The following is a 22,724-nucleotide window of genomic DNA, read 5'->3' as shown; positions in this document are numbered from 1 at the left end:
GGAAACTAAGTATTCAGTTTTCAGTTGATGTCCAGTTAGACCTGAGATAGAAAACAAGCTAAAACACGAGTTATACCTCATCCAGTAGGTACATTCTTCTGTACCAATAGGTACATTCTGACACAAAAAATTAAGCACATAGATTATCTAGTTTGTTCTTTTCTTTTTTCATAGCTGATTTGTAGTTAAGAGTCTTCACCTAGTAGCTTGTGGTTAGTGACACAAATATCCATCTTCTTTTTGACATGAGGGGTTTCTTGAATTTGATCTTTTGGCAATCATCTTAATTACCAATTATACTTGTCATTCATGTGTTCTCAGAAGTCATGTTGTAGGTAGATGGGTATCTTTCCACTGTCTAAAGATCCATTATAATCCAGATTTGACATACGTCAGCATTTCACCTGTTTTCACAAGAAAAGGCAATGAAGTTATGTATGTAGAGACCTGCTGTCAGCTGCATCTGTCAGTGGTCTTCTGCAACATGGTTCTGCAACATGTTCTTCTGCAGCAACTTCTGCAAGTCATGGTTAGAATACCCACCCAAGAAGCAAGAGACACTCAGTCCAGAAGATTGTCCATGCATATACCATGTTCTAGAAGGGTCCCCTAACCCTGGCCATGGTGTGCTGAGGCCACTTTCCAGTTTTTGATTGAACTGAGCCACTGTTATGCTAGAGTTACAGTTAAGTATGAGGAAAAAAGAACAGCAAGCAAGAGGAAACCTACTCATTACTGTAACCTACTTGTTACCTACTCGTTACTCATTACACTGCAAATGGTAAATCCTGTTGGATTCTGGGCCTTACTCCCACAGATGGTTTTTGCTTGTATCCATTGATGATCCCATGCTGAAGCACTGGTGTCTGGGGAGCTTCACCTAGAACCAGCTTTCTGTCCTCAACCAGATGAAGGCTGCCTGCTTTTAATACTGCTGTATTGTTACTCTTGTGACTTCTCCACTGATGTTGCAGAGTGGTGAAACTTTACAGGAGCAACAGAGAAGACAGGATGCAATAGCATCTGATAGCTGGTATACCTGGGACAGTGGTCATTTAACCTTAAGATGAGTAAAATCAGAAGTCCCAAGCTTTGGTCTGATTCTTGGAAGATTTGTCATGAAGAAAATACGTTTGTTTGTTGTTCATACAGCATTATCAGTCATTTTTCAAATATTGAGTTCTGACATCTGTGTTTGATTGCCTTAATTTTCTTCTTCTATTATGTATACTAGTGTTCTAATCCATATGTTATGTTTTTGAACTCAAAACTAAAATGTTTCTATTACAAAAATTCAGTGAATTTTCACCAGAATTTTCTTTCTCAGAGAATCTTTGGAGTTTCATTCTAGCTTCAAACAAACACAAACAGAATTTGTGAGCTAAGGGGTTTTTGGCTTGTTCCACTATTAACATCTAAGTTTCATAAATCCTTGCTTAGAATATCTCCACACATTTGCTGAACTGCTAGAGTAGTGGGCAAACACCTAAGGAGAATAATTACTCTCTGTTGCACTTCTCCAGGACCTTTGCGTCAAAATAAGCTATTTCATCTCTGTGACATTTACAGTATGGGAAAAGGCAATGAAGGAAGTTTATTTTCAAAGTATGCTTCTGTTCAGCCTTCAGATGCACTGATGAAGTACAGGATTTTGGCCTGTTGGGTGCACAGTCTGTTAGTTCTGTTAAAGGCTTTGTGGTCTGAGGAGGGATCATGGAAAGCAGAACTTTGATAAATGAAGCAAAATTCATTACAGCAGATTGTCTTACATAATTTTATATTTTCCGGTATTCCTAGGTATAAAAGCAGCTATAGTTTTAAGAAATATTTCAGATAGGTACCTTTAATGTTCAGGTTGAAAGTGGGAGTCATTTCACTTCAACTTTTACCAGTTAGAAGCTAGGTAGGCAGTCTAAACCAGACACTGGTCCCCCTCTATCATCAGTGAAAAGTGGTAGGATGAATCATTCTTGGAATGTGTCCCTCTCTCTCCATTAGCTGTGCCAGGTGCCTAGGTGACCACCTTTAGGTATATGAATATAACTTGGGCCAGCCACATAAATTTTTTCTTCTCTCTTGCTGTTTCACAAGAGTACGTATCTCCACACATGCACATGGGCCCATATACTGACATAGCATGTCTGTGTTACATGTCCACTATTACTTATTCCTTAAGAAAGCCTTTCTTGCTAGCTAGAGCTGACAACAGTTCTAGAACAGAATAATTGTTTCTTTCTTTCTGTAGGAGATAACATGATGTACCTTGCACTGAGTTTGGATGAGGAACAAGATCTTACAATATTGTAGTAGCAGATAGGCTAGTACTGCAGATCTGCATAATGAAGATGATGTATTTTTAAAGGGGGGAGGAGCAAACCACGATAAAATGGAACTTCAATCCCATGTTTCTACAATGCACATACTGATGTTTTCTATATTATTCTATATTGATGTTTTCTATATTATTCTATAAAATTATAATATTTCTATATTATAATATATATTATATATATTTATATATATACACTATTTTTCATTAGACATCGATTTGTTTAGTTGGCTACAAAAATGAATGTTTTATCTTTTGCCTCTTTAGCCTTTGTCAAGAGAATACCACTATGGCAATAACTTTGGTTATATAGTGGCTTTCAAGCCATTTGGTGAGAAAGAATGGAGAAGAGTTACAGTTACTAATCCTGAAATTGGTCGGTATGTCCACAAGGATGAATCAATGCCACCTTCAACCCAGTATCAAGTAAAAGTGAAAGCTTTTAACAACAAAGGGGATGGACCATTCAGTCTCACTGCTGTCATTTATTCAGCTCAAGATGGTGAGTAAAGGTTCTAGATAAGTTTTATACTGAGGGTCCAGATCAGCACTACTAACATCAGTGTAGAGAACCTGGTCCCTGACACTGATTTATATAGCAATATACGCCTTCAGCAAGAAGGGTGTATATTGCTCACATAAAACACTTGCAATTGTTCTGGGTAACTTCAGACTCTGCTTTATGTGACGCAAAGCACTTGGTCATACTCGCTGTCAATGAACAACACACAGAAGCATTCAAGATTCTTTGCACGACTTGTTAAAAGATTTAAGAATTTAAAAAAAGAAATTATGATCTTCATACTGGTTGCCTAAAATATGTACATCATTATCCTGCAATGTCTCTGTGATCGTAATACATGTATTTGACATGTGTAATATTTTTCTTCTTAACAGACAAAAGCCTATTATTCTAGTAGATCCTTATCAGAATTTAGCCCCAAATTGTGAGGGAATGATAGTGCACTTGTATCTAATTATATTTCCATCATATTTAGGGTATAATGTAAATTATCTCTACGACATTCTTTATTCCGGTTTGGATGTTAGATCAAGTGAATAAATTAATGAAAACCTCTTTGACATTTCACTAAAATGTTTTTCATAATTCTTATTGGTATTATTTCACATGCTGTGATCTTTAGGATTGAAGATTAAATGACATTTCCAACTTAACGGGAGAGAGAAAGTACTAGAAGATTTACTTTAAATCAGAAGAAATATATACAACATCCTAATTTCAACATAATCACTCAAGCCTGTTTTAGAAAAATGTGGTTTATTGATTGCTGCCAGAAACCCAAAGAATTGCTCATATTTTTCTTTCCATAGAGCAGAATCTCCTTCACAAAGTTAACAGATCCAGACCAAAGAGCCAAGAGGAGGGGTATGATAACAAGGCCACATTCTCACACTTCCGACTGTTCTTTACTCTGTGGTTTTTTTGGAAGATTTATGTTCATGATTCCTACTAATGGGAACTTTGTGCAGAAATCACCCACACACAGAGAAAAGATAAAATAGTCCTTTTGTTTCTTCTGATAATTCAGGATTCTATCTTGCAATGCTTAGCTATTTTGAGGTTAATACTAAACCTCTTTCTCAGAAAAGTGTACCTTAGGATATCATCTTCAACAGCTGCTGCAGCAACAGAACAGTTCTTTTTTCAATCTTATAAAGGAGTTAGTAAATAGGTATGGTGTAATAAAAGCCTATTTACCAAATAACATTTCAGTGTCCATCCTTTCTCAGAGACATTATTGACAGTTGACTGATAAGCACCCACATGTTTATAGTAGGATTATACTAACCACGTCAGGGATGGTAGTGTGTTTGTGTAACTCTCTAAGTTCCGAGATGTGGCAGAGCCTAGTATCACCAAATGACAGAGGAAAAGCAAATGTGCAGTAATGCCAGCTTCCAGATGAAGAAGTCACTTCAGTGGCTGTTGATGTTCCAACATAGACTTTAGCAAAGTCCAGACACCTGATAGCAATACTTGCGGTTAAGTGATGCCAGATGCAGCCAACGAAAGAAATAGAAGCTCAGTAAACCTTCTTCTTGTCTTTGGTTTCAAGCGCTAGAGTCACCAAAACAGTCAGAATTTACCAGTTCCTGTGCAGAGCTATGATGACCCTGACTACTGACCATATCAAATCCAGGAACTACAGTGCAGGTTAGAAGGAATTTTTCCAATAGGTTTAATGGAAGTTACTCTGAAGAACATTCTGCAGCGTTTTCTGCTGGCATCAGGACGTATACAGAGTCACCTCTGTACCTTCTAGCATGCTTACTGGCTCCCAGCCTTAACTTTGTAGAGTTACACTTAGAAGATAATTGTGTGATGCCCACTGTGTTTTCAGTGAAGAGAACATATTGTGAGACCCACATGACTGTATCTTTTATTGGTAGTATTACTGAATTAGAAGGCTGGAGAGAAGCAGCTGATGTCATCTTTCTGGCTCAGGAGAGACTGCAAAATATTTATAGAACATAAATGCCAAATAGGGATATAAATTATTTGGAGCTCATAAGCAAGCATAAGCAAATGAAATATTGTTTAGATTATTGTATCACCAAAATCCCTGGCAGTTGGAACTTTTCAATAAGAAACATTTTGGCAAATTCTGTAATTGATACAATGGAGAAGAGTCTAACAGTGATTCGGGAATAGCTTAAAAGATCACATCTACTCCACCTGTACTTCTGTACCTCTGTATAAGCAAGAGATACCATGACCATCAGACAACACTACTTCTCAAAGGTATTAGTGAGATTTTAAAGCAATATGTCCATAGAGTATTCCATATGGATATGTATAAATATACACACATACATAAATATAACACCAGCATTTCCATTAAGTTGTGTACTTTGTAATATGTCTATGTGTGTCTCGTTAGAAGTGAGGGCATCTTTATTCACTTTAGTGACAGAGGTATTTCTGTGTTCCCATGTGTTCTAAGCCAAATTTCATATCTGACAACTACTAGTCATACCTGCCATTGCTAGTAGTGAGTAATGATTGCTAGTAATGAGTACACAGGCCTCTTGCTTATCTAAATTCCTGTCATTGTGAAAACAATTTTGCAATAATATATCATTTTTCAATTAGACATTTGCATTATTAACAGTCATTGAAAGACAATTACAAAATGTAACTTTGCATATAAGATTATTTTGTTGCCTAGGATACTTTTCATGAGAGATGTAAGTGATTTTTTTTTTTTGACAGTGGCTGTTTTGATGCATAGTTGACTAGATGCCTAGTTGGAAGATTAAGTATATGAAAGCTTTCCTCAGCTCAGACTTCCATGCCTGTCTGTTGCAACTTGTTTCAAAAGATTCACGACAGAGAACTGTTCTTAGCTTGGAAAACTTTATCTTTTGTAGACATTGCTAAGTTTATGTCTTTTTTAATTCCTTACCTCACTTAAATGCAAGCAGCAGTGAAATTAACACCTTATTTTAATGAAACTAGTACTAAATGTTCTAAACCCTAAATAAAAGCATATCACATTATAATGGTCTGTATTCTGCATTGGCTGCTCTCCAGAACTAAGAACACAAACAAAATCAACTGTGTGATGTATGCCTGATAGAAGGGTGCTCTTGGATTATTTCACACATGACTATTTGTGTGTAACTGTCTTAAAAAATCTGATATATATATAATCTGTGAGGTGTTGTCCAATTTAGTTAAAGAGCATTGGATGCTTCATTCTGTTTATTAAAGCCTGCTTTTAATCTACACAAATTTCAGCATGGAATCTGTCGAAGCATAAAAATACATAGTCTGAGCCAAGTAATAGGATCATTGCTTTGGTTTTATAGAGTCATTTCCCATACAGATCATCACTGAATTTAAAGTTTACTCAAGTAAAACCAGATTAAAGACTAACACGCTTGGCTTCCTGATACTAAGAAAATAATACAAAATGTTGAAGTGAGAAGAGCCTGTGTAAGTGACTATAACAATATCACCAGATGAGATAGGGTGTTTAACATGTGTTTCATCTTCCAGCTCCAACTGAAATACCTACAGATGTGAGCGTAAAAGTTTTGTCATCTTCTGAAATGTCTGTTTCTTGGCACCACGTTTCTGATAAATCTGTGGAAGGATATCAGGTGAGTTCAGAGGTGACACTATGTATCTTCTCATTCATTTAATTTTGGTAGTTTAATTCAAGAATAATTCCTAGTCTAGCATTCTGTCTTTTAGCGTTCACTTCTATTTAGTTGTTTGCTGTACAGATCCTGAGAAACAGATTATTTTTGGTGCTACGTACTTCATTACTAAAACATATCAACAAATGTTCTCACTATTCAACTGAAAAAAAGTCATCCTTATTTCATGAAATAATCTTGCCTATGTTACATAATTGAATGCCTACCTCTGCCTTCTCAAAACATACTGAAATTAAGTTTCAGGTGTAATTGTCAACACAGACATGAAATTGTAACTAACTTGTGGCCCATTTAAATTATCAGCAGTTACTAGTATAATTCACCCACAAATCCTATAGTAAATGGGACTGCATGACAAATGCCCATAATCCAGTTAGCAGAGACAGCGCTATTGTGCAAGACAGCTATGTTTTGTTCAGGGTTTCTATTCTCCACATGAAAAAGAGCTTCAAGGTGTGTTCATCTGGTCCAAGACTAAGTAGTACTACCAGTAAAAATTGTTCTTGTCCTTGTATAAAGAAGACAACAGCCACAAGGTTTGGTGAAGTCTGAAATGGCCATGTAGTACTCCAGCAGGAAAGTCTTAACATCATTCATGCACAGTAGATGCTGACAAACTCTGCAGTGTACAGCAGGCTTACTTTAGCTGCACTCCAAAACAGGGATTTGGGCCTTAGTTTGTTAGTGACTTGTTTTGTGATTGAAGTTGTTGGCTGCTTGATGGTAGCCTCTGTGTTCCAAAATGAGCACATACAAATGTGGAGTAACCTCACAGAATATATTTTTATAACTGAAATCTGTGAATAAATATTCTTTTAATTAGCAGTACTTGTTTCTGTATTTCCTGATCTCTGTTTCCGTCTCCATGAGATTTATGTAATACTTTTGGGATACCGTAACAAGATCATAGCAAAGATCTCAATGGGAACTAGCACAGTGTCCCACATAAAGTTTGATTCTACACAGTACACACATAAAGTTTTAAAATTGCAAGCAGAGGACACTGGAGTTTGAAATTAAGACACTGACATCAACGATAACTCCTAATTTACTAAAGCAGCCCACTGGTTTAGTGTTTCATAGGGATTGTGCAACTAGAATAGGATAGACAAATTCATGGTCATAACTGAGAGCTGGGTGGAGTGTCCAGATCTGTGAGCTCAAGCCAGCCACCCTTGTAGCAGTTGCACTCCTGAGCTGGACAGTTTGCACGGAAACTGGGCATGAAGCCTGCGCACCCTAAATAACTAGACACTTGGCAGACATACACCAGGGGACTTGTGGGGGTGTGGAGAGAGCAGCAACAGGGAGTGCTGGGAGAGGTTGGGATTACAGTAGCAATAGAGCATGACAATGGATGTTGAGAGTTGTAATAAAGAATGGGTAGGAAGGCTGGAGTAAGGATAAATGAGGTAAGAACATGGTGGGAGAACATTCCCATAGGCAACCCATTTTTGGTCTTTTTTAAATTTTACTTTATTTCACATAAAGCCATCTGAGTTGCTGTCAGTGGACAACAGGGAAAGAAAGGAGGGGAGGGGTTTTAGCAGGAAAGAACAGAATTCATGGAACAGTCAATAGAAAAAAGTGAGAAAGAAACATGGGAGATCTTTGGGCTGAAAAGAGAATAACTGCTGTTCTGAAGAAAGGTGGGATACCCTGGGAATGGATGGAGAGCTCTGTTACACAGAATATAGAAGGCTCTGTCTCTGTTGGCATCAAGAAATAGTCCAATATTTATTTTTTAATAACTGTTCAACTGTAACTCAGGTTAGCAAAATCCCTCATCACCAGAACTGCTTCTCAGTTTAATTTTGGTCTTTATTATTACCTGAAAATTGCATAATTGACCTTTTAAACGCTAAAGTTCAAGAGGTGGGGGTACCCTGAGCAAAGTACCCAAAGGTATTTCACCTGTGACACAAATGCTTTTCACACCAGGAGGAGTCAGATTTTCTTGACACTAATGCATACTGCCAGAACGACTGCCCTCATGGTGATGAGTGTAAGCTGATACATTTTACCGTTACAGAGGAGTATTCTCAGCTCACACTTAAAGAAGAGATAAAGTATGGGAACTATCTCCATCTATACAGAGAATTTAAGATTTACGAGCTCTTACAATAGCCTGCTAAACACCACAGCTCTTCAGTGCATGCAGTACCAAAGACACTATCCATATTTCCTGCTGCTTCTATGCAATAGATAAATGTTTGTTTTATTAAACTAAATTTATCACTACTCACCACCATTGTCTCTCGTTTACTGACATATGCTATTAGCATTCTTTCTTAATATCAGTAAAGTATCTCTTTTATGTCTCTCTTATGTAAAACTTTCATGAATATGAGACCTGTTATTTCATGATGCAGAAACAACTTCTGATGTATTTCAGTATATTAAAATTTGAATAGAGGAGAGGACCATGAAAGAGTGTTTCTCCCTGATTCCAGCACAGAGGGCTGTCCTAATTCATGATGGTTAAGGCATTCCTTCCCACTGATCACTCTTATCTCCTACAACAAAATCTAGAGCTGGGGTGAAATACCCTCCTGTGTGCCCTGGGGATTCATTACCTATGGATTACCCTAACAAGGTAAATGCAGAGCACTCAGAAAAATCAAGACTGTCCAGGGTTATTATCCAAGCTCTTTAATAAAAAGAGAAGGAGCTACTGAGCAAAGTGGCGAAATGTCACTTCTTGAAGCAATGGGGCATTTAATTCTATATATCACTTCCACAGAGGCAAGAGAGTGAAAGAAATTTCCAAGTTATTTCAACAGACATTTAAATTATTTAAATTGTGAGAAGATATATATAGGAATAGTGTAAAGAAGACAGTACTTTTCCTTAGCTCTCAAAGGAGTCATCTTACTTCAAATTTTTTTCCTTTTCCAAGTCTAGTTACAATTATCCAAATATGTTGATATGACTATATTAAACGAAGAGGTAAAGAAGAACATTCAGAATGTGTGACACACAACGCACACTGGAGTAGTTAAGTCCATAACATTGCAGCCAAGAACAATAATATTTGAGATTTAAATTTAATTTAATTTTTAAATTACTTCTGCCTGTAATGTAATATGCTCTCAGTGAAGTAATTTACATTTTCATTCATTGTTCTCACTTGTTTTATTTGATGCTGTATATTACTTGTTATATAAGGCCTTTAGCATCACTGTAGTGCAAATGAACAGGAGGATTGTAGAAAGTTTTGCAAGTCAGAGGTATTCAAAGGCTTCCAGCATATACCCCATGATTAACAGAAGTTTCATATAAAGTGTGTTTGCCATCTTTATGTAAAGCAAGTACTTAATATAACAGAACATACTAAGAATGAATTAATTAGTCTTCAATGGCCAGTTAATATCAACAACAAAGCTACCATTGGTCCTGTCGTAGCTAATAAACTTTTGTCCACCTAGAACTTCACAGACGTCCCTTTGCTGCAGGCTAGAAACCTGTTTAAACTTGGGGACAGAGATAGATATGATATCCTCTAGCTCCTGGTGTACATGCCCTCTCAACTTGAGTCAGCCACTTCTAGTTAACAGCTTGTGGTACACAACTGGTTGTATTCAACAACAGCAGTTTATCTACAAAAGTTTGTTAATTATACTATGAAAAAATTCTGACTTGAAGATTATAATCAGACCTGCAGCTGAGATGACTTCAGTGGTTTCAGATCCATGCCAGTTTGTAACCATTCATCAAGTGGAGGTTACCACCTTGCTGGAGAAGCCTGCAGGATGGATTGGGTACACATTCCTCACTCGTTTTGGGTCAAAGGCTGTTGACTCAGTACAATAGCCACCTTGATAAGTGGGAATTTCATGAACGTGAGTGCCTAAATTCCAGTAAACTGATGGTTAGGATGCTAGTGGATTAAACTTCCAAAACAGTCTGCAGGACATACATTTATATAACTAAAACTTACCTTGTTTGTGCCTGCTGAAAGGCAGGTATGCATGCTATATTTAAAAATCAGAGCCAGTTTGGCCTGCAGATACAATGTGATTCTCTCTACACCACGAAACAGTGAGAAAAGACATTAAGATACTGTCACTTTTATAATAATCAGGGTATGAGTAACCTCTAACACTGGTGTGCACAACTGAGGCAAAAAACATTGACAACAGACTTCAGTATTTAAATGAGAGTAACCTCTGTGTAGTGACAGTGGCTGTTACTGTGTCCAAACACATTTGAAATCGGTGAAGAGAAATCATCTACTGCACCTCTCTTCATTCAGCCACAGTATGTGCTCGGAGGTAAAAGAAATAAACATTTTTATCAAGCACTTTATTTTAAACATGAACAAGAGAAAACAAAGGCTTGTCAAACAAGGGTTTTACCCATAATTTGTAAAAAGGACTGTGTTATTAACAGCTTGACAAACTATCTGCTCTTCTAAACTACTCCTTAAATGAAGTTTCCAAGGAAAACCAATGTCAGCAGAACAGAAGATTAAAGCAGTTGTTATTTAAAAGATAATATAACATCATACCTGATGTCACCAGTCAAATCTTACAGAGCAAGATTTTTCCTAGAGACAAATTACTAACAACATTAACCTCTTCCTAAAAAATTTTAAAAGATCCTCATGTAGAATACCCAAAAATGAAGACAGGCAGAAGACAAGCAGAAATGCTGAGAATAAAAACACAACTAAAATGTAATGGGCACAGCTTTTCACTCTTTCAGATTAGTGCAGTAGTCTTACACAAATGGTTGTAAACCTGACAAAACCCAGAGACTGACAGTGTTTTACTCTTATCTGCATCTCATAAGGCCATGAAGAATAGGACTGTGTGTATGTGACAGACCCCATGGAATGGCATCACTCCATAGCAATTACTCTCTTTTAAACTGGTGCTTTATAATACTTAATGAATTAAAGTAGAATGGAACAATTTCTTGAGGAAAAAAAACTCACAGAATTTCTATGTACAGTTAGTTGGCTTTGGGTTTTAAGATATTACAAGCTTACATTGATACTTATCCCATAGTTTAAGCATTTTCTGGTTCTTTCTCATTTACTTTCTCAGATGCCATGTTGTACCATGCAATCTCAATGAATTTAGCCAAAGAACTTTAGAAAATGGGTAGGTACACATACCTAGACCTGCACGTACAGATAACATAACTGAATATTTCTCAATCCCTAGATAGAAGTAGAAAAGGATTAAATTTGTAAGACATTTTTTAAAAAATATTGTTAAAATATTTGCAGAGTTTAGTCTACACTGTAGTGTAAGAAAATATTAAAGTTCAGAGTAAAATGCTCAAACAAAACAGCAGGAAGAAAATAGTCTTGTTCTCTGAAGGCATTATCAATCTCTCAGACTCCTAATGACTTAGCTGAGACCAAGCTAAACCACTGTGAGAAAAGGTTTTATAAGAAAATCTGAATTTGTTTCTATTTCTTTATGTCTATATGCAACTTGCTTAAAATAACAGCCTGTAGAAGGAATTCCATGCAATTGCTGTTAGATTTCTTATAGATTGCTTATTACCCAGAGTATGTAGTATAGAAATACCCAGCATACATAATTTATTATAAACTTCTATGACTAAATATGTTAAATTTAATCCTTCTATTTGCTTGCTTACAGATACGTTACTGGGCTGCTCATGATAAAGAAGCAGCTGCACAGCGGGTACAAGTGAGCAATCAAGAATATTCAACCAAACTGGAAAACCTGAAGCCTAATACTCGTTACCATGTAGATGTTTCTGCCTTCAATAGTGCAGGATATGGACCTCCCAGTAGAACCATTGATATTATTACCAGGAAAGCACGTAAGTAAACGGAGCATTAGGTTAAGTATATTGTCATGTACTTCATTATTGCATCTTGCATCATGTTTTCAAAAGTGGCTTCTCATTCATGTACCCCATGTTCTTCCTTTCCATGGTGTTGGTTCTTTGTGTGAAAATTTCTAAGGCTCTCCTTCCTCTCTTTTGTTGCCATGTACAATATGGGTATACTGCAAGAGGCAGAAAAGAGACTAAGATGATAGGCTCATAGGAGGGTCAGCTACAAGCTCAGATCAGGTTGCTCAGGACTTTATCCAGTTGGATCTTGAAAATCTCCAGGGATACAGACTGCACAACCTCTCTGGGAAACCTGTTCCACTGCATGACTTTTTCTGAACATCTAGTTTGAACCTCTTTTAATCAAACTTGTGCCTTTTCTCAATCATCCTACTGCCATACCACTTCAAAGAGCCTGTATCTTTCTTGATAACCTCCCTGTAAGAACAGACAGGGGGGTCTTAGATCCCCTCCATAGCAGTCCCTTCACAGGGCAAGTGCTCTAGCTCCCTAACCAGGTCAGTGGCCCACTGCTGTTCTTACTCCAGATTACCAGTGTCTTTCTAGTACTGGGAACCCCAAAGCTGGATGTGATGTTCCAAATGATGTACAATTCAGACCAGGTATTAGGCAGCTATACACTGTCTTTCTGTTAAATCAGTAGTGAGAAGGATTGTGTTCTGATGATTAAAATGTGACCAATTGCCATTTTCATTAAAAGTAGAGGGAGCCAAGGAGCAGGCAGCCTTGAAAAGTGGGTGATCTGAATCACATCCTTGAATTTACATGCCATAATAGATTTCTGAATATTGCTTCTGACTTGATGATACCTAGCACTAACATGTGCTGAGGAATGTTCAGTTAAGAAATACATCATTTAAAACACACTTATATGGGCTAAAAATATGTACAACTAATTTGAGTATTTCTGTCAGTAAATAGTGTGTTGTGCAACTTGCACCTTCAGGGTTAATTTGTGTTGAATAAGACTCCATTTTATAAGCTTATTGTGTGAAATATAATTAATGGTTTCTTTAGTGGGGTACTGATTTCTGCTGAGTTAAATGCTGTAGAAATGCCTTTAAATGGTTAATTAAATACTTAATTTCAATGAGTAAAGATGACTTAAGCCACGTTTCTGGGAGGTTCTGAGCATAGCTGCATGCCAGCAAATACACATGGTCAGCAACATAGTGAGGGATAATGTTGGCCATTTCCATTCTGGCAACACAGAAAGGCAAACCCACAAAGCAGCCACTGCACAAGCCATCCAAAATTGCCTGGCTGGAGCTGTAGCATTTCGTTCCAGGAAGGAGACTATCCCTTAATCATAAAAAGATCAACCTAATTTCCCTTTGTACATGTCTTAATAAAAATATCATTGAACATTTCTGAAATCTCGTTTATGTGCACATTATACATATGTTGCTTTTCAGCTCCAAGCCAACGGCCAAGAATTATCAGTTCTGTAAGATCTGGTTCAAGGTACATCATCACCTGGGATCACGTGAAGGCAATGTCAAATGAGTCTGCAGTTGAAGGATACAAAGTATGATCTATGAAAATACTATTTATCTTTGTGTATGCTATATGAGGTGCATTTTATAGACAGTGTTGAATTTTTGTACATAACCACACTTAAACATAGTTGCATGCTATAGATGAAGGTATCAAGCTCAGAGATCACAGACATCCAGCATGCTTAGGGCCAAGCTTACTGCTTTAGTCAATATGATGAGAAAACATTGGGGCACTGAAATTCGTTTGGGTGGTAAGCCATGTTATAGGAAAGTTTAGAACAGTGACTGCAACAACCTGATTTCCCATATGATTACATTTATTGTCTATTGGCTAAAAATAATGCTTAAAAAATTGTACACTTTAATAGTTTTTCCTTATACTAGTATACATTGTTCCAGCTTTCCTTTCCCATGTCCATGGGAGCTACAGTTCCTGGAACACAAGTTCTTCAAAGTCTGGGAAGGTAGAGGAAGGGAAGGGACATTTAACCTCATGAGATGCAATTACTGTATAACTAAACCAGGTGTATATACTAACTACAGGGCATACAGAAAGCTCCAAAAATTAATTCCTGTTTAACTTTGCTGCTTGTTTGGCTGTAAGAAAATTAGTATCATGTTCTACATGTACAAATTTTGCTTGAGGGGTCGAACTACTTCCTGGGAATTGCTGATTTATCTTTACAGAGATTATTCCAGAAGGGTGGAGATCTTTCTAAATGTCCCACAAGACACATACCACCACATTTGCAATAGTTTAACATCATTGAGAGTTAATATTAAAATTAATAATTGTTTTATTTATGGTAATATGATAATAAATGTTATGTCTGAACAGATTACCATTACAATGGTAATAAATGTTGTGTCCAAAAACCCAGCTAAATTCTCAAATTTTCATTTGATGCTCTTTGCCACCCTATGTTATTATCCTCCATCAATTACTTATTTCAAAGGTAAGGGATGAAATTATTTTTCAAAAAGTGACGTAATTTTATAACAGAGAAAACAACGAGGAAACATCCTGTCTAGATTCACCCTATGTAAAAATGGAAAAATTAGTATCAGCCACTCAGTTTTTATATATATATATATATATATATATAGGCTTAATATATAAATAAAAAACCAATACTTTTTCATTGACACACTGTACCTATGTAACTGTGTTTTTATGGAAATGCCACATTTCAATAACTATACTTATTATGACTTTTCCAGGTACTTTATAGACCAGATGGACAACATGAAGGCAAATTGTTTTCAACTGGAAAGCACACAATAGAGGTCCCAGTCCCCAGTGATGGTGAATATGTTGTTGAGGTCCGAGCACACAGTGAAGGAGGTGATGGAGAAGTAGCTCAAATAAAAATTTCAGGTGAGCAGATAACTTGCCTTCTTTCCCACACTCCTCAGAAATCTTGGCCTGAATATTTTCTTCTTGCACACTATCCAGAGATGGGCATGCAATTCCCATCCAAAATTTGAAAGGTAGCTCTTCAGCAGTGACTGCACTGAGAATTAGACATTATCTTCAGATATTTCTGAAGATTCATAATGCACGCAGGACACTTCAGCAGCAATCCAGCTCTATCCTGGAAGCACTGCCAGTCTTCCAAATATCACTGTTTCTACTGGTGCCCCCAGTTAGGGTGCCACTTCTACCAGTGTCCTGCAAGCATAAAGGCATGGTGCAGGCCTCAGATTCAAGATGTCAGCTTGCAATAATCCTGTAATTCCTAGTACCTTTGCCTCTGTGTCTCATTCCTTTGTCCATTGCCAGTAAGAGGAAGGTAACTGAGAAAAGGGAGTGGTCCATAGAGATCCACAGACCAATTGCTAGGGAAGGTGCTCTTTTCGGGCAAGAGGGGAGCTGTGACACAAAGAGGTAAATAATTAATGAGAAATGCAACATGCTCAACTTTAGAGTGGTCTGGATAATTGGTAAAGAGGGGAAGGCAGCATGGCTCAGGCTTTCAGCTTGTGCTCAGCATTGACTCTAAATACAAGCTCAGACATGGTCTGCACCTCTTTTTCCTGCTAGTTTTGTAATGTAAGCACTGCCTTAGCACACAGTGTATTAAGTAGAACATATGAATAAACATCAACGACTAGGATAGTGTCTTTGCAAGATTATGATTTAAACACTTGCACTATATTCTTGTGTTTTTAATTAAAAAATTAACGTGGAGAAGAGTAAGGATTAAATATCATCAGTGCAACCATTACTGTGTCCTTTAAAAAAATCAGTGTCTATGCTATCTTATCTGCATACTATGAGAGAGGCTGCTCATGCATACTATGAGAGAGGCTGCTCATTTGTAAAGGAGTGGACATCCAGTCTCTGTTTTCAGTAATATTTACAGTTTATATCACCTAGTATGAACTCATGGGTATCCCCAATTTTGTTTGTATGAAGCATCTGTTCCACTCTTGACCAGATGGAATCTAGAGTTGGAGAATCCATCATTTGCAGGATGGTTTGATCTTATGATTAATCACCTGTACTGTTGACAGGTTTTTTTGCCTAATTTTTTTATCTGTATTTATCTGGTTTGGGGGTCTGGCCATTGTTTCCTTTTATAGTTTTTCCCTAGATTAAAGAGTCATTTTGTGCCTGATATGTGCTTCCATTAAGAAATGTATATATATATATATCAGTCAGCTGACTGATCGAATGCTAAACAGACTGAGCACCTTGAATTTCTCCATAACATTTTCTTCAGGTCTTAAATGCTCTTCTCTTCACCTCTCCAACTTCTGAGAATTCCTTTAGGACCATAGACACTATAACTATGTGCACTGTTTCAACTCTACTGTCTGCAGAGATAATCTTGCCTCCCTACGCTTCCTACTCCCAACATTATTCATTAAAGATTTTCATGAGCCACTTATTTCCTTGCACTGGGCTATAAAATGGGGTTCATCTTGTTTGTGCAACACCAGCTCTAAATCCTTCCCCAAATCCTTGCTTTCCAGGATACAGCATCCTGTGGCATGTCTCTTTTTTCCTTGGTGTATAATTTTGTTTTGAAATCTGCCAGTGACTGAATTCTTAATTCATTTAGCATACTCTGTTAATTGTGTGTACCTGTTTCTATGAGAATGTCTTGGGGTACTAAGTCAACCACTTTACAAAAGCTGTAATACATTGTGTTATATCACTGTACTCTGGAGGAATCACTTTTACCATACTTAATGAGCTGCAAAAAATTGAAGCAACTGCTGTCTTTAGGACATGTCTTAGGTCATCTTTGTATTGTACATATATCATCTACCATCAGTGTGGTGCAAAGACCCTTTAGGTAGCAGCTGATAGATTACTTTCCAGACTGGAAGCAGAACTGTCGTGTCAGTACAATATGGAGCCCAAGCAGATCAGTCTCACCAGTGAGACCTGCCCCAAGCATGCCTATACAGTCTTAGCACCTCTGGGAGAGTTAGCACTCTACAAATGCTAGTGTGTAGAGTTTTGTATTGCTTGATCTTCCACACAGACAAGTTTTCAGCCACAACTTCTACCAGACTCCAGCTAGATAGAGAGGGACTGTGCTTCTGGTGGCCTAGATAAAGGCAGCATTCCCTGGACTGGGTTTAGGTAAGGAGATCAAAAAGGAGACAAAAGGCAGGGAATACACAATCTACAGAGAATTGGGCAAGTATTTCAGTTTATTTCTGGTCTTAAATTGTGCTTTTTTCAAAGAGAAGAATGAAGTGTAGTTTTAACACTTACACATGGCAAATTACATCTGCCAAGTTTTATTCTTAAGGAAATTTTCCAGTACTGTGACGGAGTTTAGAACAATTACCCACAAAAGATGATAGAGTGGTGAGAAGCTTTTAAGTAATGATGATTTTTCTCAGAGTCTCGCAAGAAAGAGAAGATCTAGTTTGACAGGAATATGTATTCTGGAGGTCAACTGGCCATAATGAAACTTGCATATTTACGGAGAGATGCAGACAGTAGCTAAGGCAAAACATAAGGCATCTTACCAAATTCAGAGAGGACCATTGCCTTACTTGACCTTTAGGCATCTGATTCCAGCATTTGCAAACCGAATTAATTTCCTGCATAAGTTAATGAGGACAATTAAGCAACTAGGTCAGATGTTCAAAACGGTCTGGATGCTGACCAGGAATGACCAGATCTTAAGCAAACTAGAAAGTTGCACCAAAGAGAGAGGAATGCATAGAAACCCACGTGTCTTCTAGATTGGTGTTTTCCTGCTGTTCACTGGGTATCAAATCCAAGTAATCTACAGAATACACCTGAGTTAGATGTCTAAGCTCTCGTTATAATCAGTTGCTGTCTAGGCTGTAATTCAGAAGCTTAAACAAAGCCTGTAGCATTTGAGATGCCCCACATTACCAGGGACATCCACACAAAGCTGGCAGACATGACATGATCTACAAGGGGCCTGAGGTCTTCTGGATCAGCAGCTGGAGGACAAACAGGAAACCAGAAGACATTTTTTGGCCCGTAATTTATGCATATGAATTACACTCTTTTGCAAACCAAAACCATTTCCTTGATTTGTGTGGCTACTGTTGCTGTGCTAGCCTACCATATTGTTAGCCTGTTGTATATGTACTCTGAGCAATTCTTAGCACTTGCAGAATTAGGTTTGAGTTAGGTTTAAGTACAATAACATGTACTTAAAGGGCCTAACTGGCCCTGAGGTCTTAACTTGGGTATTAAAAATATAGCACATTTAACTAGCAAAATTATGTTTCAAAGTCAAATGTTAAAGAAACTAGAAATATATGTTATTTCTAGCTCAGTACCTTGTCTAAGGGAGAAACTTGCTTTTATGTTTCCTTATCCTCCTCCTTCTCACAGAAAACCTAGGCGCATGTTGAAGAGGCAAACGTCCCACAGCAACTTCACTCTCACATAACCAGTCAGCTGTTGTTGAGAATGATATAAAGTTTACCAAACACACCCATCTCACATGCATTTTGTTTCAGTAAACATCCTGAAATATAAGTGTTTATCATAAAATCACTCGCTACATATATGCTGAGCTGCATTTCAGCATACAGCTATAATCAGTGTAAAATACAGTCATGAACTGTTGTATTTTATTGGCCAGGGCCTGTTGTACAGTTAAGGATTGGGGGATATTTTTCAAGCCTGTTATAATAATGAGTTAATGCAATTTAAAATTTATTCTTGAGATACCATAACCACCTGAAGGTTGGAACTACTTGTTTAACCAAAGAAGTTTGTTTTGATGTCTAATAATAGGCTTCTCTGTTTTCTTTGAAATATATTAAAGGCTGAGATTATTTTTTTTTGTCTGTTGCATGCTTTTTGGGTTGTAATGCTTTTCATAATGCTAATATTAATGTAATCAAAGCAGTCTTGCAATCAGTAGGAACTAAAACCATATAGCGCTTTGTTCTTTTCTCACTTCACTTGTGTAACTGCACTGGCCTCAGTGCAATCAATTTAAGCCAGAGTAAGGAAAAATAGAATCAAACTCTCAAATTGTAAAATTTCATCTGGGATGGGGGAGGGTAGCTTCTGATTTGGGAAAATATTGGGAAAAAGGGAAGATAACATGCACCTTCACCTTCAAATACATAATCAGGTTAATGTCTCAGTTTAAATAGTGACATGGACAAAATAATTTCTGTACTGTGTATGCTTATAACAAGGGAACAGAATTAGAGCTTCTCTGTGTTCACTGCACACGTATATATACACATACGAATCCCATTTGCCAGAGGCATGTTTTAGTATCCTGAAAAAGTATAAAGTATTTATTTACTTTGAAGGAAAATGCAAAGGAAAATGCAAATTTTTTTCTTGTAGTAACCCATACAAACATTTTAATTATTTTAGTTTTAATTTCTTTTTTATTATTATTTAAATGGGACATTAATATTTATTGAATGTATTAGTGTCAAGTAAATCAGGTAATCATTCACTTTTCATGTGGTATAATCAAAATCTTTTGATCATAGAAAATGTCCATCTGTTGCAAAGATAGTTATAGGAATGAGAAAAAAGGAGAACACAGGTAAAAATTGTAAGGAATGCTGATGGAAACAGTCCTCTAACTGTCAAGACAGTCCTCTGTTACTGACCTTGGAAGTTATTGTGCATTATACAAGTATGTAGCAAAAAGCTTCTACTAAACTAAAAATACATTCCCAAAAGAGCTCTCCTCTAAAAGAACAGTAATTTTCACAATGCATTTGCTGTTGTCTCATGGCTCGAAAATTAAGTAGAAAATACTCAGAGTACCCTCTAACCTGGTACATAAATCTGCCTAAAACAACATATTTTGTTCTCCAATATTTCTCTTGATTCTCCGTCATCACATTTCATTTCATTACAGTTCTAATTTATTGGTGCTGCCTCCTTCCAAGCCTTACTTTGACAACTAAGGTTTAGCAAGTCCATGCATTACAACATACTCAAGTACAAACATTTTCTTGAAAAGCCATATTCTCCTTAATTACAATTTATTCTCTTTTTTTTTTTTTTTTTTTTTTTTTTTTGGACAGACTGCAGAAATGTTTTCATATCTAGCTATGTTTTCTCAGTCTGCATTATCCTATGATAATCCCAGTGCTGTTTATTTTGTCATTTATGTTTATTTATATGGGAAAGCTTGAACACACACAAAGTGTGAATACCACAAAAATCCATTTTTAGGCAGAAAGCTTGTAACTAAGCTGTGCTGTGGTGGTTGACAGGCTTCATAGCTAGAAATTGGATGTGTGTGTACCTAGATTTAGAACAGAACAGAGGTTTAAAAGAACAGTATCATACAAAACAAGAGCAGGATAGGTTACTCATTATGGGAGAATACTGACAAGATGGGAATCCGTAGCTGCTATACATCAGAAAACAGAAAAAAGTGGCCACTGTCTTGTAAAGTTCTGTGTAACTTCCTTCTGCTTTCATCTTCAGTCTGAGTTGCCACATGCCTGTCTGTGTGAGCTTGGGAACTGCCGGCAAAATCCCAGCTGACAGCTATTGCATGGTCACGTGAAGGCATGAGAACTTCACAGTGCCTTTAAACATTAGCAAAAAAGAAATCTACAGCAACTTCACACACCTTGTTACATGTTTTAACTTGTTACATGTTGGAGATTTTGCTGGCTGGCCGCAAGCTTGCAGAAATGCTCTAGGAAGGTGTGACTGTCATGGAAAACATATATTCTTGTTGGATCTCAGAAAGTGAAGATACTGAAGATACTAAAAGATAATAAAGAAAGATACTATAAAAGTAGAGAAAATCAGTGAGGGTAACACAGCTATGGAGTGAATTTTGGGTGAGGCATGCAAGAGAGGCAAGGAGTCTTTAGCTAGAGTAAGGATGGCTGGTAAGGTAGTCATGAGCAACAGGAAGAGGTAAGTAGGAAAAGATTATTCACTTTTCTTCACATTATGAGAATGACAGTACTCTGTAAAATTAGCAGGCAGCAGACTGAAAACTATCAAAGTAATACTCTTTTGCATGGCACAAAATTAAATTGTGGAACTTCTATGACAGGATGTTGTGCAGGACAAAGTTAGAAATAGAGGCTTGGTCTATCAGCCCTTATTTAAAACTGTGTCCTATATGCAGCTCAGGAGCTACTGGACAGAAGCTACAAAGTAGCTCAGGAGCTGCTTTGACACAAGTGGGAAAGAGTATAGGAGGAAAATTATAATCTGCATGCCATGTTTTTTTCTTCCTTTCCACTGCATCTGTTACAGACCAGTCAGTGTCCTGAGCTAGAACAGGTCTTTGGTCAGGCTCACTAAAGCTGACCCAATACTTCCAGCTTCAGAAAAGTGTATTATGAAATGCCTGAATAATATTTAGTTGATGGAAAAAGGATTAGTTCTTCTTCCAAAACCCTTAAATGCTTTCTTTATGGTTTTCAGCAGTTTGGATGTTACCCACCAAATGATGACTGACACTTAAAATGTTTAAGGAGAAGAAGAAAAATAAATTTTGGTTCACTGTGCAGTCAGAAATACCTTCTTTTAAATTTCAGCAAAGTTTTGATTGCCACTGTTTCAGTAGGATCATCAATTCGTCAATGAATTAAAGGTCAGACACTCAAATTCAGTTTGGCTGAACTTTTCTTCTCCACTGATTTATCCATTCATTGAGATATATCATACAGCTACTTTCAGGTTTTTTTATTACACCAACAGAAGAACACTATACTCCTTCCCTTTTTTGAAACAAAGTCCGTGGTAGTTTATATTCATTGTATTCTACCATTAGAAGAAGATGGAAAAAATCCAATAGATCATTATTTAACTCTGTTATTCTTAAATGCAGCAACATAACAAAAAAGAATATCACAGAAAAAATCACATAGTTCATAGAGTGAATGCCAAGATTAGTATTTTGCTTTAATAGTGTAATCCCTTTGATGCATAATGATTTAATTTAATACAAATGCATATTCTTTCACCTCTTGGTAGGATATTTAACTACTGAACTATATTTATACAGTATTTTTAATTGCTTTGAGAAATCAAAGCCAGACAAGTAGTGTTTAGCATGATTTAAAGTAATCTTTGGAAGACTCATCTCATTAATTTTTTTCCCCTTAATAATCTAGACAGGATTGCAGACGTGATCACAGGGGTGAAGGAATGAAGAAAGGAATACTTTTTAGTCATGACAATTCTTACGTGTTTTAATTTTCAGTGGCAAGATGTGGAACTGCCTTATTCAAATCCTTGTGGTATTTTTCAGTTCAGCAGTTAACAATCTATCTTATTTTTTTCTGAGTGCCTTGGAGTGGTGGCATACTCATACCTCTCAGTTTTATCACCTAACCTAGCCAGACTCCCTTTTTTCTTAGCAAGGAGAGTGATTCAGAAGACCTAGGTTAGACATCTGCTG

General features: G+C 36.9%; 1 protein-coding gene across 1 annotated transcript in view; it reads left to right on the top strand.

The window, feature by feature from the left end:
• CNTN1 (contactin 1) overlaps positions 1-22,724 on the top strand; it is a 225,865-nt gene that overhangs the window by 189,233 nt on the left and 13,908 nt on the right. Inside the window, exons 19-23 of the mRNA XM_026863717.1 lie at positions 2,597-2,831; positions 6,354-6,457; positions 12,136-12,322; positions 13,774-13,886; positions 15,079-15,235. Of these exons, the coding sequence (XP_026719518.1) occupies positions 2,597-2,831; positions 6,354-6,457; positions 12,136-12,322; positions 13,774-13,886; positions 15,079-15,235 (796 nt within the window). The remainder of the gene's footprint in view (positions 1-2,596; positions 2,832-6,353; positions 6,458-12,135; positions 12,323-13,773; positions 13,887-15,078; positions 15,236-22,724) is intronic.

This window comes from Athene cunicularia (genome assembly GCF_003259725.1).
Source record: "Athene cunicularia isolate RWA chromosome 1 unlocalized genomic scaffold, athCun1 chr1_part2, whole genome shotgun sequence".
NCBI lineage: Eukaryota > Metazoa > Chordata > Aves > Strigiformes > Strigidae > Athene > Athene cunicularia.
This window is presented reverse-complemented; position numbering and strand designations above follow the sequence as displayed.